This window comes from Haemaphysalis longicornis, unplaced genomic scaffold (assembly GCF_048455015.1).
Source record: "Haemaphysalis longicornis isolate Haplotype H1 unplaced genomic scaffold, Haemaphysalis longicornis Haplotype H1 scaffold_2, whole genome shotgun sequence".
In the NCBI taxonomy this organism is placed as follows: Eukaryota; Metazoa; Arthropoda; class Arachnida; order Ixodida; family Ixodidae; genus Haemaphysalis; species Haemaphysalis longicornis.
The window spans coordinates 124,821,697-124,838,094 of record NW_027526295.1 but is presented as its reverse complement, the minus strand read 5'-3'; the positions used below and the strand labels follow the sequence as shown (position 1 = coordinate 124,838,094).

The following is a 16,398-nucleotide window of genomic DNA, read 5'->3' as shown; positions in this document are numbered from 1 at the left end:
TTATACATGTTTCCAGCACACATGCACACCTTGACCAATGTGGAGAAAGGAACTTTGAGGATATCCGTTTTCAGTTATGACAAATGACGTATCGCTGACACAAATAAGTTTATTTTTTCTGATTAAGAACGCCCCGAGCAGGTCGCACTCATGTCCTGACTTTCCATGTGTTGATGATCTCTGTAAGTGCCTTTTTTCGCACCGGTCAAAGTGTGCGTGTGTGCCAAAAAGGCAGATAAATGAGAGGTTTCTTCTGAGTAGAGAGTTGTTAGTCTAGCCGTGTTGCTTGTATGTCTCCTCTTCTTGCCCTGCGTCCTCTCCACTGGTTTCATCTGAACCCCTGGAGAGTGCGTAGGTGTCCCTCAGACTTTTCTCCGTCCCGTCTGCCCTTCTCCGCACTCACCTGGGTGGTGGAGGCGGCGGGCCGGTGCGCCAGCATGCCGGCCAGGTCCTGGGCGAGCTGCTGCAGGGGCACGGGCCCCCTGCGCACCAGCAGGCCCCTGGCCCCCTTGCCCCCGTCCATGGGGGGGTGCAGGGGCAGCACCGAGTTGGCCAGCTGCCGGCACAGCGGGCACCAATACTCGCCACGCTCCACGGCCACCGTCTGCAGCCGCTGGCTCTGCTGGCTCTGAGGCCATGCCGCGGGAAGAAGAGGGCGCAGAGCTAGATTAGGTTACGGGCTTCTGCGTGCCGAAGCTACACTTGGGCTATGAAGCATGCCACAGTGGAGGGCTGAGAGCACTGTTTTTTGGTGCACGGTTCAGATTTGGTGCACGGTTCACGGCAATCCCGACCGTGCACCGAAATCTGATGACATGGGCATTTCCGCTTTTCACCCCATCTGAAATGCCGCCCCCACGGCTGAGATCAAAACCCGCATCTTTGGCCTCAGCAGCACAACACCTTAGCCACTGCGCCATTGCGATGGGTAACTAACAGCAGCTGACAGCAGCATTTGCTGTGTGTGAAATGCCTGCACAAGTGACAATCAGCTCTCACTCTGTTCCAGCAGTGTTTAAAAGTAACAACACAACCAGAAAAAGCCTACACTCCTGCACTTTTCTGGCAACCGCACAAGCCAGATGTCAGTTCCAAGCTATTCAGGTGTACAAGGTCAGCAATTACCCAAATTTAGTGCCGGCATGTATAAAAACTTTCACATCATCAAAGTGCAAGACACACTGAAGGAGGCAATGCACCAGAAAATGTGGCACTGTACAGTCACCCCAGTGTGCAGACTGAGAGAAGAAAACGACGACGACGGAGAAGGCGCCGAGCACCCACCCTTTGGGACAGCATGTAGGACTTGTGGCAGTCCAGGTGCAGGTAGTGGCCGCACGTCTGTACATGCACGCCGCCTTCCCAGCCAATGTTGACCGAGTGCGACAGCGGGTACTGCATACCGGGGGAGAGAGGGCGAGAACAAAATGCAGAACAGCCCTTCCGCGAAGATAGAACACCAATGAAGCACTACTGGCAGATTACTATACTGAGCTGTGTATGGTGACTACCTATACCATTTGAATAAAGACGCATACACGTAACGTGTTTAGAATTAACTCTAAATTATTTCTCATATCATTTCATTTGGGATATAGTTTCGATAAAACGAGATTTACATCAGTTTCCTGTAACCAGACTCCCTCCATCGATGGTATTACATTGGCAAGGCAGCAACAAACTGGGCTCTGTCGCTTCCGTCATGTAGTGGTAGCGTGGTGGATGAGCGGTGAGCAGAAGAGCTGCTTCAGTGTTGATGACAAAGAGCCCAAGGCAAAACTTAATTGTTTTACTGCATGGCGAGAGATGAACAACTACAACACAGGAACAGCACCCTCCCGGGCGAGCTTACAGCATGACTTGAACAGAGCAATAGCAGGATCCGATGCTGTCGACTGAATGAAATGCGCACCAAGGGAATATTTACTTATAATCCAAAGTGCCAACGGTCAGTAAGCATTCACAGTGCTTTGCACGCAACCCGAACAGAGCAGAACACTCTTTCCCAGGTTCATGAGAGCCAGCGCGCATTGAGTCAGGTTTGAGTGAGGGGGAGAGGAGATTATGGCAAGCAGAGTGTGCTTGTAGGTTCAAGTCTCTACCTGCTCCCACTTGTCCCAGATTTTGCAACTGCCATGTGCACGAGCCACCGCAGCAAGCGCCTGAGCAGCGGAAACACTCCGGCTTGTCGTAGCATGTTCGAGGAAGGCAGGCTCTGCCACTAAGCACAGGGAGCGTCCCCGCACTACACCACACTTATAGCAAGCGTGCACAGGGTAGTGGCGTGCTGAATCTTAACAACGGTGATGTACTGACAGCGGTTGGGAAGTCTGTAACGTTAACAACTTCACTCTGACAAAATTAATCACGACAAGTAAATGACACCCTGCATAATGATAAGAGTTCCACTAGCAGCCAATTTCAGTGCGATTTTTTTCTAAGACGCTAATATTAGATAGAGCTACAGAGCATTTCACGCTAGCTCTGGAGCGAGTGTGCGATTCCTTGTCAACGTGACCCGATGGACGCCCACAACTTTGGTCAGGACCTAGTGCAAGATAGCTTTGCTGTAAAAAGGGGACTACAGTCCCGGCTTTAGATCCGCTGACTGCCACATGTGTGAACATAGCAGGAGACACATTGCTGGCATGTAGTTTTGTTAACCAAGGTGTGAAACAGTGCTCCAGTTTTGCAAGCACAGCGCAATCTCGCCTCGCATCCCTTCACCAAAAAATTACGCCCACCTCCCCTCGCGGGAACCCTGGTGTGATGCGACGCTGAGGGGGGTTCAAGCGCAAGCGGAGAGCAACCGTTGATCGAAAGGCTGCTGGAGAGCGGCACACCGGTTATATGCGCAGCGCGCCCGAAGGAGAGGAGACCGCGGAAGAGAGAGTACTGCACATGCACCGGCGCCAGTGTGTCTGCCGCGGCTATGACGCAACACAATCCAACACAATCCACTTTAATCCACTTTAATCCAATCCAATCTAATCCATTCGAATCCAATACAATGCCCCTCGCGAGAGAGGGGCATCGGAGAGGAGAGGGGGTGAGCGGCGGAGAGTGCAGCTTGCGCGGCAAGGAGAATGGGGGAGGGGCGGACGCCGACAACAACGCTGACAACGCTGCATGGACAAGGCGAGTGAATGAGATGCAGTCGCATCTAAAAACTGAAGGAGACAGTTTTAGTACAGAAACGAAGTTGCGACAGGGCACGCTCTCTGTATCTGCCCTGCACTACCCCTGCATTGCCCCTGCATTGCTGCTGCACTGCCAATGCCCCCAATCCTACTCACGTCGTCAAAGTGCATGGTGAGTGTCTCGAGGCGCTGCTTCATGTAAGCGGACCGGCTGGTGTCGTGCAGCAGCTGCAGACGCTCCTCATCTGAGCAGGGCAGCTTGCGCTCCGCATCCTCCGCCTCCCGAGCGTGGCCCAGCACTGTGGAGTAGGGGGAGAAACAGTGCCACTAATTACTCCTCTGATGGCCAAGCATGCTTCCTCTGAATCTGGCTTAAGGGGGGACGTGGCTTTCAAAATCAACTTTTTTATTTCTTTGTGGATTTTGATGAAAATTGGCACAGCAACTGGAAATGCTTCTGTGATAACACCATAAAAATTTGAAGTTAATATTTTGATAACTTTTTTATGTATGAAATTTTCTTTCTGTTCCGCTTGTACCGAGCTTGAGCGGCTTATAAAACACGATAGAAAACTTGTTCGAAGTGCTTTGCATTCCCAAATGAATGGACGAGGTCGTGACAGTTTTGGAATTTTTTTTTTACAACACAATGTTTTTTAGTTTTCATTTTTTTAGAGGTTAATGTGCAACAGGCATGTCAACTGTGAACGATTATTTGAATAAAAAAATCACAAAAAACAAATCTGGAAAACTAAAAGTGTCACGACCTGAACAGTTCATCAAGGAATGTAATGCAAGAAACGGAATCAAAATAGACCCAGCAGTCACGAAGAAATCCCTGGGACAAGCGACACAGGTGGCAAAAAAAACTGTTTTGAGAAAACGGCTTCCGAAGTTGCAACATAGGTTTCACATATCAAAAGTCGTCACGGTTGTAGCCTTTCATGTCCTTTTGAACATGGGGCTTCTGGAAGGCCTTGCCTTGAAATTGGAGTGCCTTTTCAGCCTTTCTCTTTCCAGAAAACATCATTTTCAGCTCCTCCGTGAAGAGTACATACCCCCCTTTGCAAACCAAACGGAGGGGAGATGGGTTTCAATGGGCTTTCAGTGCAAAGTAGGTTAGTTGGTTGGCTGTATCGCACTGGACAACCTCCTTTTGCAGTGTTGTCACCATGGCAACAAGTTAAGCATTTTTTTAACTTAAATTTGAACATTTTTGGCTTTCTTTTCATGTTTTATCTTGCCTGGCACAGCAACTTAGTACTCATAGTGCAGGTGTTCATTGCCAAAAGTTTGCATACCACAAGGTTGAAAATGAGCTACTTTGAAGCTTGGTAGAGTATTCTGCATAACTCCCAACTTCAATGCAAGAGCATATTTTTTTTACTACTTTTGACATTCAAGGCATCCAATATTTCTCGCAGCACAGCCAGTATGCCCTGAGCAATGGTATCAATAATTTCCCTAAAAAAATCACTGTTAAATGCTGCCACAGTAACGTACATTTTTAACGCAGAGAGCATATTTTTATTCCTATATTACTAACTCAAACCTGTTTGCATGAAAATTACAAGTGCACGGGAAACATTGCGCAAGAAAGGCGATATGGCTCGCGCGCATCGCAGCGCACGCTTACCGCGACATATCGAGCTTTGATTATACCTGATATGGCTGGTCAGGTCGCTTTTAAGATTAAAACTAACGTCGCAGGCATTAATTACAACTACTGGCGTTCAATCGTAACCGGTTGCCCAGTCATGTGATGCTCCAATGCGCGTCGGCTATGCCGTGCGCGCCGCAGCGTTTGACGCGTCGACCGTTTCTTTCTCAAGGCTAGCGAGCCCACAGTCAAAACACAGCAATAACTAAGCGTGTAAACATCGCAAATCCGACTAAAAGTTCACTTCACGAACCGCTATCGCAAGCGCGCACACCGCGTCACCCTCCGGGGTCTGGCGACGGTAGAGTCACGCGCACCACGAAGCGTTCGATGACCTCCGCCTTTCGAGCCACACAACTTCCCGTAATCTGGCTCGTTATCTCTGGCATTCCCATCGCGATAACGTCCGTGTTGAATACCACAGATTGAACAGAAACTCGGCCGAGCGAAGCGGCGAAAATGAACTCAATCCGCTCGCTACGCAGCTCAGGCGGCCGCCATCTTGCGTTGCGCCCGCGACATCCAATCAGGAGGGTCGTCGTTCTGCGCCCCGACCGGAGGACCAATAGCGCTTCAGCATCTATTTCTAGCTTCGTTTGTGCGTCGTTTCTTTTCTGCCGTTTGTGCGTTTGTGAATGAACGAAGATAAAAGAGACGAGCGGAACCGGAAAAACGATCGCTCGGCCGATCTAACCATATCAAAATGACCGCGCCCGGTGGCACCGTTGCTGCCGGGATAGAGCGCTCCGAAAATTGCCGTTTTTTCGCCCTTTTGCGCTGATAGTTTGTCACCGCGCCTGACAAAAGTATTTTTTTATGCCACTTTGCGACGCTTTTCAGCGTAAAAACTTTGCAGACGCACAGAATAGGAAACATAGAAGCCGAATATGCGGGTTTCAAAAAAACGATGTTTTGGTCATTTTTCCGAAGTTGAAAGCCGCGTCCCCCCTTATTAAGTACATCAAATTTCACGCACACGTGGTCCCCAGTACGCCAAATTCTATTCCCTAGCGAGTACAAGCCCAGTATTTCCTGTGTGCCCCCAGCGCCCCCTACTGCTTCGATTCTGCCAGTTCTGCCTATTCGTTTCATAAATAAAAGCAGTTTGATATTTTTTAGGTGGCTTCACATATCAACATATCACCGGAAGCGCCTCGCCTGTACCTGCCGTGAAATGGAATATTCCTCCTTGTCCCCCCCAGTTTCATCTACACTGAAAACACAGCGGTTCCCGTGAGCTAATCGCTGAACTGTTGCATCGCCCGCTGGAGCAACACTCAACATTTCACACGGAACAATGTTTCAAAGAGTTACAATTGTGTGTGGACACAGATCCGTCTGTAGGCCTACTCATGGTAAATAAGATTATTCGACTTTTTTTTCACCAACCGCTGTAGCACAAGTTGCTGATCACCCCGACACTATTCTATTTGCTTGCCACACCCCAAACTCTCAACAAGCACAATTTATTTTAGGGTACAGCCCTCTGGCAGCCGTTACCTGGGCTTTGCGGCGGTGGCGGCGGCTGTGTAACTGAGTGACCGAATGCAGCAGTGACGGCAAAAAGAAAACAAAGAGGAGCGTCTGCTGAAGAGTGAGGAGGAGGAGGGCGGCACACACGGGTATGGCGTCACCTCTCTCACTGGCCCCCCCCTCACTCATTTCATGCGTCGATGCCAAAGCCCTGACACTTTCCCTAGACGCTGCTCCGTTTGCCGCTAATCCAAACCACGTGACGTGTGCGGGACGTTCAAACACGATTCGCAACAACATGCTTGCTGCTCCCCCGTGCGTGACTTATCCGAACCAACATGATATTTGCGTGGGAGGTTAAAACACAATTTGCAACGATATGCTGGTTGGTGACAGCGACACGCTGCAAGGTAACAATAGAGTAGCATGCGCCGCTGTGCGTTCACTGATCACGTGATCGCTTCCTGAGACGCAGCAGATATGCGCTGTGACCGAAAAGACGGCAGCTCGTGCTGCACCCAAAGTTCGCATTAGGAGATATACAGTGTGGACCGCTTATAACGTATGTCGCGGGAGCCGCAAAAATCCGCACTATAAGCGGTACCGCACTATAACCAAAACATGCGCGAATCCAACCACATCGCAACGTACCTCTCAAGTCATCCTTTATTTATCATCACTCAAACGCACGGCACTTAAAAGCAAACGCCTGGTCTTTATATCGTTTTTTTTTTCCACATCAGCCGCTGCTGCAGGGTTCTGCGCATTACAAGGCGGTCTTACAAACAGCGAGCACGGCTTTAACTTCCGTTGTGTTTGTTTTGGAGGATCGTGGCTGCGTTTATGGAGTCTATGAACAGATGCCGCGGAACGTGATAAGAACGCCAGCGGGATTTTTTTTACCCCACCTTGCGTTCACGATGCCGAAGGCGGCTGCTTATCAGCGCAGCGTACTGGTGGTGGAAATCTTCGGCTTCGCGCGGCTCGCTTGTTCGGAAAGGGAAAGGGCTTATCTGCACAACGTTCTAAAGCCTGAACCGCATGGAGACGAAGGCGCGGCGCATGTAGGCTCCCTAGGCCCGGTTGCAACTGGTGTGGTGTGCCGCGCGGAAAGAGTGGTAAGAGGCGGCAACATGGTGTCGGCCCTGGCCGTGAAGTGCTGCGGGCAGCTCCAGCGACCGCTTCTAACTGCTCGCTGAAATGCCTCACGAGGCGCAAGCGAGGATGCTCACGCAAGAAAAGAGCTTATAATGTGGGCGAAAAGAGGAATATAAATTGCCATCAACGTTGCTCGTGAAAGCGCCCATCAAAAAACATCGCGGTGCTAGGCCTAAACATCTCTGGCGCGGCCAGCCAGCTGGTCGGAGCGTTTCGGATCTCCCGCCATTAGGTGCACGTATCCCCATTGGTGCAAGTCATCAGGCTCCTCCCACTGCCACGTGAAGAAGCCACCGTGAGCGCAAAATCGTCGACACGAGCGTGAAAAAAATGGACGCGCAACGCCGACGTGCACGAATCGTGTGCGAAAATGGGCCATGCGGTGCACGCGCAACAACTTGCCGAGCGCGGACGGCGAGGGGGGTCGCTATCTTCCGAGATGCGTCAAGCAAGGAAAGTTGTGGTTATCACGTACGCGCGAACTAAAGGGTGCCTATTTTTTCTTGTGTGTCGAAGTTAGAGGAGAGCAAGGGGTGTGCACTGCATCAGATGGCCGATTTCACCCTTCTTTTTTCTTTTGCTACCCTAAAACGATGCCCCAGTTGCGCCGGTCGATAAGCAGTCCCGCGAGAAAACCGCACTATAAACGGTATTGGGCTTCAGTCAACCGCACTCTAAGCGGTATGCTTATACATTGAGTTCTATGGGAGGTGAACTGGTGGTCACAAAAACCCGCGTTATATCCGGTCCCGCACTATAAGCGGTTACGTTATAAATGGTCTACACTGTACTATAATCATCACTGAATTTTTTCATCAACTGCATGCTTTCTGAAAAAAAACAAAATACTGTTACTTTTTATGTCACAATCTCATCACTTTTTATTTTTACATTTTTTGCAAAAAACTTGCGCAAACTTTCCCACTCCAGTGGTATTACTTTGCAAAAAATTAACACACCTTAGACTTCAGAATACAAGAAAAGGAACGCCACTTTATGTTGACATTTTACTGAAGGCAACACTACACTCGGGTACAACTTAAGAACGACAGCGAAACTTGCCCAAGCAGCTTATCAACGCAGCCAGCTGTTACTTCTGTTGTTTCGAGTATTTTGAACCCACACAAATCGTTTCCACGACTTTTTTCTGGTTTAAAGGGACCCTGCAACACTCTTTGAGCAGTGCAAGTAAACCTGCGCGACGTTTAGATTACACTGCCAAGAATACCTGAGCCACATATTACACGTGCACGTGAAGCGGTGAGGCGCAAATCGATGTGAAAGACGCGGAAAAACCATCCGCTCTCTCTTCAGTTGTCCTCATTATGCGACCCCTGGCATGGCCTAAGGGACGTCACATAGGCCATGGCTGCCCAATCGGCTGTCACTGGTCAACTTCGCAGCTAGATTCTCCCATTTCCATCGTCGTCATCGCTGTGTACGAACCTCTTCTATGCCTGAACCTGTAGGCACAGTTTTGCTGTTTCTTTTGTGTTTTGAGTGCGCGCGGAGTTTGAGTGATGAGCTCAATACTTCCCTTTCAACGGGACCACTCGACTACAAACGTTTATTGCTTCAAAAACGCCCTACCAGCCCGAGCGCACACTTGCGAGCAGGCACCCATGCCTGCTTTTTTGTGGCACCAGACCGGAAATAGGCCCCTCCGCGTTGCAGAGAAAAGGAGAAAACTACCTGGCATGTGATATATCGAAGGCCGCCGAAGAGAACACCACGAGCCACCCCCCTCTCTGGGAGAGAGCGCGCAGCTTTCGTCGCGTTGTTCGCGGTCGAGTTGAGAGGGAACGATTATGCGCGATTTCTCATCGCGCGTAGTTTCGTTAATTGTGAACGGATTTTCATAATTCTTGCGGGAGGAGATTTCTGGGACAATAGACTTTATCCCAAAATACATTACTAGTAGTCGATGGCAAGTGTTGCAGGGTCCCTTTAATGTGCTTATCAGCTACTGCAGCGACGAGAAACAAACTACGTGAGAAAAAGCAGACAATGTCACACCTTTCTCCTTCCAAAACGCGTCCCATCGTCGCCACCTTTACCGGATTGAGGCACTACGTGACCTGTGGCCGTTTCTTAACTTGTACCCGAGTGAGTATAGTAGCCACTCCGACCAACCAAGAGAAAAAAAAAAAAAAAAGAACACACACCCTGCGACCAGGGACTCACCACTAGTGGCCTGCAGGAGCACCACCATGCCGATGGGGCGCGCCACCGTGGAAGGAGACGTCTGGCTGCAGATGACGCACTCGTACTCCCTGGTGACGGCCATCATGGGCTCCGGGTCCGACGATGCCTGCTCCCCTGCCGTGCACTCTTCTGTCTCTGACGATGGATGTGGGAGGAGGAAGGGAAGGGGGAAAGACTTTTAGTGGCGGTCAGTTCACCTGTAACCACCTTCTCCTCCTTTAACCCAAATCGACTAGATTCAGATTAGGGGGGTTAACACGCTGAAGCCATAGGGGAGGGCTCTAGATTAACACTGACCACCTGTAAATCTATAACATGCGCCCCCAATTCTTGACACATGAGCATTTTTGCTCTTCGCCTCCACCTGGAAAGCAACTGCATCAACCGGGAACCTAACTCAGGTCCTTGTGCTCAGCAGCACAACGCCGTAGCCACTGAGCCACCGTGACGGGCAACCCAAACCAACCCCAACGCCCTTCCCCCCTTCTTCCAATTCAGTATTCACAAAGTAAAGCTACCTACAACCCTAAATTCATACAGTCAACACTGGTTGACTGACGAGCCCAATTTGGAATCTATATGACAAGGAGTAGACTACAATAAAAAACAGTCTTCAACTATAGTTGGCCACCTTGTTGACATTGTTTTTCCCCTTGAGCAGGAAGGCATGAACTGAAATGAGACCATTGTCTGCAATACGGACATAGCGATTTTATCTAGCAAGCAGATCTGGGAAAAGACAAAGAAATCAGCCCTCGACCATGCTCCTCTGTAACAGGAGCTGCTAAACCAGTTTTTAGTGCAATATTACTTTTCACTGCGATGATACAGATTCAAATCGACTCGAACCCAAACACAACGAAAACCGGTACGAGTTGACGAGTAACTGGTTCTAAAACAGCCTACTGAACTGATGAATTCCTGCACCCACTGTGCAGCTGACTTCACCGGAAATTCAACACATCAACTTAAGGGGGGACGCGGCTTTCAACTTCGGAAAAATGACCAAAACATCGTTTTTTTGAAACCCGCATATTCGGCTTCTATGTTTCCTATTCTGTGCGTCTGCAAAGTTTTTACGCTAAAAAGCGTCGCAAAGTGGCATAAAAAAATACTTTTGTCAGGCGCGGTGACAAACTATCAGCGCAAAAGGGCGAAAAAACGGCAATTTTCGGAGCGCTCTATCTCCGCAACGGTGCCACCGGGCGCGGCCATTTTGATATGGTTAGATCGGCCGAGCGATCGTTTTTCCGGTTCCGCTCGTCTCTTTTATCTTCGTTCATTCACAAACGCACAAACGGCAGAAAAGAAACGACGCACAAACGAAGCTAGAAATAAATGCTGAAGCGCTATTGGTCCTCCGGTCGGGGCGCAGAACGTCGACCCTCCTGATTGGATGTCGCGGGCGCAACGCAAGATGGCGGCCGCCTGAGCTGCGTAGCGAGCGGATTGAGTTCATTTTCGCCGCTTCGCTCGGCCGAGTTTCTGTTCAATCTGTGGTATTCAACACGGACGTTATCGCGATGGGAATGCCAGAGATAACGAGCCAGATTACGGGAAGTTGTGTGGCTCGAAAGGCGGAGGTCATCGAACGCTTCGTGGTGCGCGTGACTCTACCGTCGCCAGACCCCGGAGGGTGACGCGGTGTGCGCGCTTGCGATAGCGGTTCGTGAAGTGAACTTTTAGTCGGATTTGCGATGTTTACACGCTTAGTTAGTGCTGTGTTTTGACTGTGGGCTCGCTAGCCTTGAGAAAGAAACGGTCGACGCGTCAAACGCTGCGGCGCGCACGGCATAGCCGACGCGCATTGGAGCATCACATGACTGGGCAACCAGTTACGATTGAACGCCAGTAGTTGTAATTAATGCCTGCGACGTTAGTTTTAATCTTAAAAGCGACCTGACCAGCCATATCAGGTATAATCAAAGCTCGATATGTCGCGGTAAGCGTGCGCTGCGATGCGCGCGAGCCATATCGCCTTTCTTGCGCAATGTTTCCCGTGCACTTGTAATTTTCATGCAAACAGGTTTGAGTTAGTAATATAGGAATAAAATATGCTCTCTGCGTTAAAAATGTACGTTACTGTGGCAGCATTTAACAGTGATTTTTTTAGGGAAATTATTGATACCATTGCTCAGGGCATACTGGCTGTGCTGCGAGGAATATTGGATGCCTTGAATGTCAAAAGTGGTAAAAAAAAATATGCTCTTGCATTGAAGTTGGGAGTTATGCAGAATACTCTACCAAGCTTCAAAGTAGCTCATTTTCAACCTTGTGGTATGCAAACTTTTGGCAATGAACACCTGCACTATGAGTACTAAGTTGCTGTGCCAGGCAAGATAAAACATGAAAAAAAAGCCAAAAATGTTCAAATTTAAGTTAAAAAAATGCTTAACTTGTTGCCATGGTGACAACACTGCAAAAGGAGGTTGTCCAGTGCGATACAGCCAACCAACGAACCTACTTTGCATTGAAAGCCCATTGAAACCCATCTCCCCTCCGTTTGGTTTGCAAAGGGGGGTATGTACTCTTCACGGAGGAGCTGAAAATGATGTTTTCTGGAAAGAGAAAGGCTGAAAAGGCACTCCAATTTCAAGGCAAGGCCTTCCAGAAGCCCCATGTTCAAAAGGACATGAAAGGCTACAACCGTGACGACTTTTGATATGTGAAACCTATGTTGCAACTTCGGAAGCCGTTTTCTCAAAACATTTTTTTTTGCCACCTGTGTCGCTTGTCCCAGGGATTTCTTCGTGACTGCTGGGTCTATTTTGATTCCGTTTCTTGCATTACATTCCTTGATGAACTGTTCAGGTCGTGACACTTTTAGTTTTCCAGATTTGTTTTTTGTGATTTTTTTATTCAAATAATCGTTCACAGTTGACATGCCTGTTGCACATTAACCTCTAAAAAAATGAAAACTAAAAAACATTGTGTTGTAAAAAAAAAATTCTAAAACTGTCACGACCTCGTCCATTCATTTGAGAATGCAAAGCACTTCGAACAAGTTTTCTATCGTGTGTTATAAGCCGCTCAAGCTCGGTACAAGCGGAACAGAAAGAAAATTTCATACATAAAAAAGTTATCAAAATATTAACTTCAAATTTTTATGGTGTTATCACAGAAGCATTTCCAGTTGCTGTGCCAATTTTCATCAAAATCCACAAAGAAATAAAAAAGTTGATTTTGAAAGCCACGTCCCCCCTTAAAGAAGTGCTGCCTTAACATGAGCGCATTACTTTAACAACGCCGACTGTATGTTAGGTGTTTTATCGGGCACACAATAAACGCGAATGAATGAATATCACGCACAAAAAGAGGAGGTAGGAAAAATATATAACAAGGAAATGTCGGGGTCACAAAATATTGCACTGGGGGGTGGTGCGCCTATCTTGTGCGCCCATTTACCCAGAGCTCACACTGTTTACACATAGCCTTCCACGCCACAAGTACCCCTCCCAACAGCTGTTGTCAATTCGGGGCACAGACCTGCATGCATTCCCGTATACAGCCCACCAACAGGTGGCCAGCAGATCCCCTGATGAAACTTAATTACCACGAGGCCAAGGAAGTGAGTGAAGATGTTGATAAAAAAGGACGATGAAAAATGATTAGGCTTGTGCAAACAGTAATATTTTAGTTCAAAGCGAATTCGAAGCGAATACTCTTTGGGGTCGAATACTTTCAAAGCGAATTCGAATAGCTGTCAGGTGTCACTGAGCTTTCTGCACTGAGACACTGAGCTTGCGGGCCTGGCAGGACCTTCATAAAAAAGTTCTATATCGGGCTGGCACCCGTCGATGGATTGGCCATGTCACTTGACTGATTGAAGCAACTGGTGTCCACTGAAGTTCAAGTGCGGTGAGCAATCAACACCTGCTCACTGCACGCGTGCCACGCGGTAGCCAAATTGTATAATCAACACCTGCTCACTGCACGCGTGCCACGCGGTAGCCAAATTGTATCATTAGTTTCATTCTTTGAAACAATGAAACGGGAGCCTTGACTCTGTTGACGAATTTGCGGGCGTAAGATGGCTACGACAACGCTCTGAATGTGGCTTAGCTTGTATTGGCTCCAAATCTAGTCAAGCTGTAGGCCTGATGTCAATGCCACTGCGGCTTGCCTAACGAAACCGAAATTCCTGATAGTACTTGAACGCAGTTTGGATATTCGTTTGAATATTCGAAGCGCTCGAATATTCACACAAGCCTAGAAATGATGGCAACGATCGGACATGTTTAGTTGGTAAAAAGGGGTAATACAATTCTTTTCCACGGGGACATGGCTCTTCACCCTTTCAGGGCCACGGACGTACATATACGTCCTCTGCAAACACCTTCAAAATGGTCAATAACGTATATGCACGTCATCGCTTGTATCTTTAAAAAGCGCGCCTTTTTCACCAACTTCTCTTGCTTGGGATGTGCTGCCACACTGCAGAAATACGTCAAATAATGTTCTTGCATCGATAGCTCTTCTTTTTATTTTTTTATTTTTTACTTCGGCGGCGCGCCAGCTATCGTTTGCGCATCCGGTAACGAGGGGGCGCGCTGGGTATCGGCCACCGGGCGCCTCTTGCTTCTTGCGCCTGCCACAGACCAAGAACACCTGCGAAACTGATGAGGCTCTTTTCTCCCCTTTTTTTTTTTGTTTTTTATAGGTGCTATTCGTTGAAAAGTTTAGCGGTCAATTTCTTCGCCTGGCAACACTGGAAACGGCCGCAGAAATGGCCGATGCGCCAAGGACACGGCGCGGCTTGGGCCACTGCGCCCGCACACCGAAGAAAAAAAAAACACCGGCGTGCGTCATCTGCTCCGTTCCAATCCGATTCTAAACGGTGGTGTCAACAGAGATGTTATTAATCCACTCACATTGAACTCGAGGGAATACTGTGCGTTCGATGAGGTATAGTTTGTAACGTGAAACAGTCATGTGTTTCACAATCGTGCTTAGCATGGACAAGTACCGCCACCCCGCGGAGCCCGACGTAACGAGTGACGGCACACCACGGCCGGGCTAGAGCGGCGGTGCGCGCTGTGTTGATACGGCCTTCGCAGCGAAGGCGGCGGCGGCGGCAAGAACAATGCAGCCCCGTCTCGACGTAAAGTTCCGCCACCAATGCGTGCACGCCACTGCTCTAGCCCGGCCATGGGTGCACTCACACGGTTGCATGGAGAAGAGGGGTGCCTGATCTGCGGGCCGTGCGCACAACATCACCTAGCAACAGACACTTGGCCACAGATATGGCGGCGCACACTTGGTTGCCTGCATGCATTCTGCGCCGTTGAATACCGGCTATAGGAGCGGTGTGCCCGTCTATTGCTCAAGCATTGGGCCGCGCGCGCGCAGCGGCCTGTTTCGGTATTGTCCTCCTGGCGCTTCCCGCTTTTTGCGCCCGCAAAACTGATGTCTATCTGATTGATTCACTCAAAAGGTGCCGGCTTGTTACTGTCTCGTTTTTATTAGAATTTTTCTTGTGTTACTCATGAATAAACCACATGTGTAGACAACACAAACGATTTTTTTGTCAATTTATGGTCACCCTAAAAAAATTACAATAATTTTTTCTCGAAATAGCATCATTCGAAGAATTTCAATCAGCAATAACAAAAATCGACCCTGGGGGGTCGCATTTGGTGAAAAAATTCAACCCTCAAAGGGTTAAAAGAATTTCTTTTAATTGCGAAATAAACTGAAACTTGTCAGCCCTGCTGAATTTTTTCCACTGATTTCAAATATGTCATTATTTTTTGCTTAAGTCAAATAGTTACCAAGATAATTAGATAATTGATCATTTTTGGAGGAACAATACACAAATCAGTCTTAGCCATAAAACTGCAGTCTTTATATTTTCCAATACTATAAATGCTGGTGAGTGCAATACGAGAACTGTTTTTTTTAAGCACCGCTTGGAACTAATTTTACAGCTCATTAAACTTTGGTGTTTGAAATGGGCATTCGAAATGGTTCCTTGCCAATGGTGCCACCGATGTTTAATGAGCTGTAAAATTAGTTCGAAGTGGTGCATCAAAAACCTGAGTCTCTTAATGCACTCTCCAGGGTTTGTAGTATTGAAAAATAAATAAAGATTACAGTTTTATGACCGACACTGTCTTGTCTATTGTTCCTCTGAAAATGACTAATTATGTCTAATTATCTCGGTAACTAATTGGCTTACTCATAAAATAACGGCCTATTTAAAATCAGTGGGGAAAAAAGCAGCAAGCCTGACAAGTTTCACAGAGTTTACTTAACAATTAAAGGAGAAAGCTGTTTTAAGAGCAGTGTCCCCCTTAATCCCCTCCCCCCCCCGCTCACCGATCTCCATGGCCTTCTTGAGGAAAGACTTCTGCCGGTTGGCAAACTCGGCCATGAGCTTCATCTGGCGCTCCTTGGCCCGACGCCTCCTGCAAGGCAGCCATACACACACCCGGCTCACTCAGAAGACCCAACAGTGGACAGAGAGAGACCCTTCGTTTTTTAGGTGCGGAGTGCCTTAGGACCGCACAATGTCCGTCCGCGTCTGTGCGCATAGCATTTACAATCCCGAAAAATCACACAGGCACCGGCAGGATTCGAGCCTGTGCCTGGTAGACCAGACAGAGTTAGTGTCAGTCGTCTCACCCATTCGGCTATGACCGTGAGTTAGTACCCGAGACTCAAACGGCTTACTCCCTCGCCTGTAACAGTGCGGAGTACCTTAAGACCACCCAGTGTCCGTCCCCGTCCATCCGTGCGCACACCACCATCAAGCGAGAATCA

At 48.5% G+C, this 16,398-nt stretch overlaps 1 protein-coding gene across 4 annotated transcripts in view; it reads right to left on the bottom strand.

Moving 5' to 3' along the window:
• The window catches only part of Ubr3 (Ubr3 ubiquitin ligase), a 167,232-nt gene that overhangs the window by 26,728 nt on the left and 124,106 nt on the right, over positions 1-16,398 (bottom strand). For all 4 annotated transcript variants that reach the window (XM_077698229.1, XM_077698228.1, XM_077698227.1 and 1 more), the window contains 5 exons: positions 15,955-16,043; positions 9,616-9,771; positions 3,297-3,439; positions 1,285-1,395; positions 404-628 (listed from right to left, as the gene is read on the bottom strand). In XM_077698229.1, the coding sequence (XP_077554355.1) occupies positions 404-628; positions 1,285-1,395; positions 3,297-3,439; positions 9,616-9,771; positions 15,955-16,043 (724 nt within the window). The remainder of the gene's footprint in view (positions 1-403; positions 629-1,284; positions 1,396-3,296; positions 3,440-9,615; positions 9,772-15,954; positions 16,044-16,398) is intronic.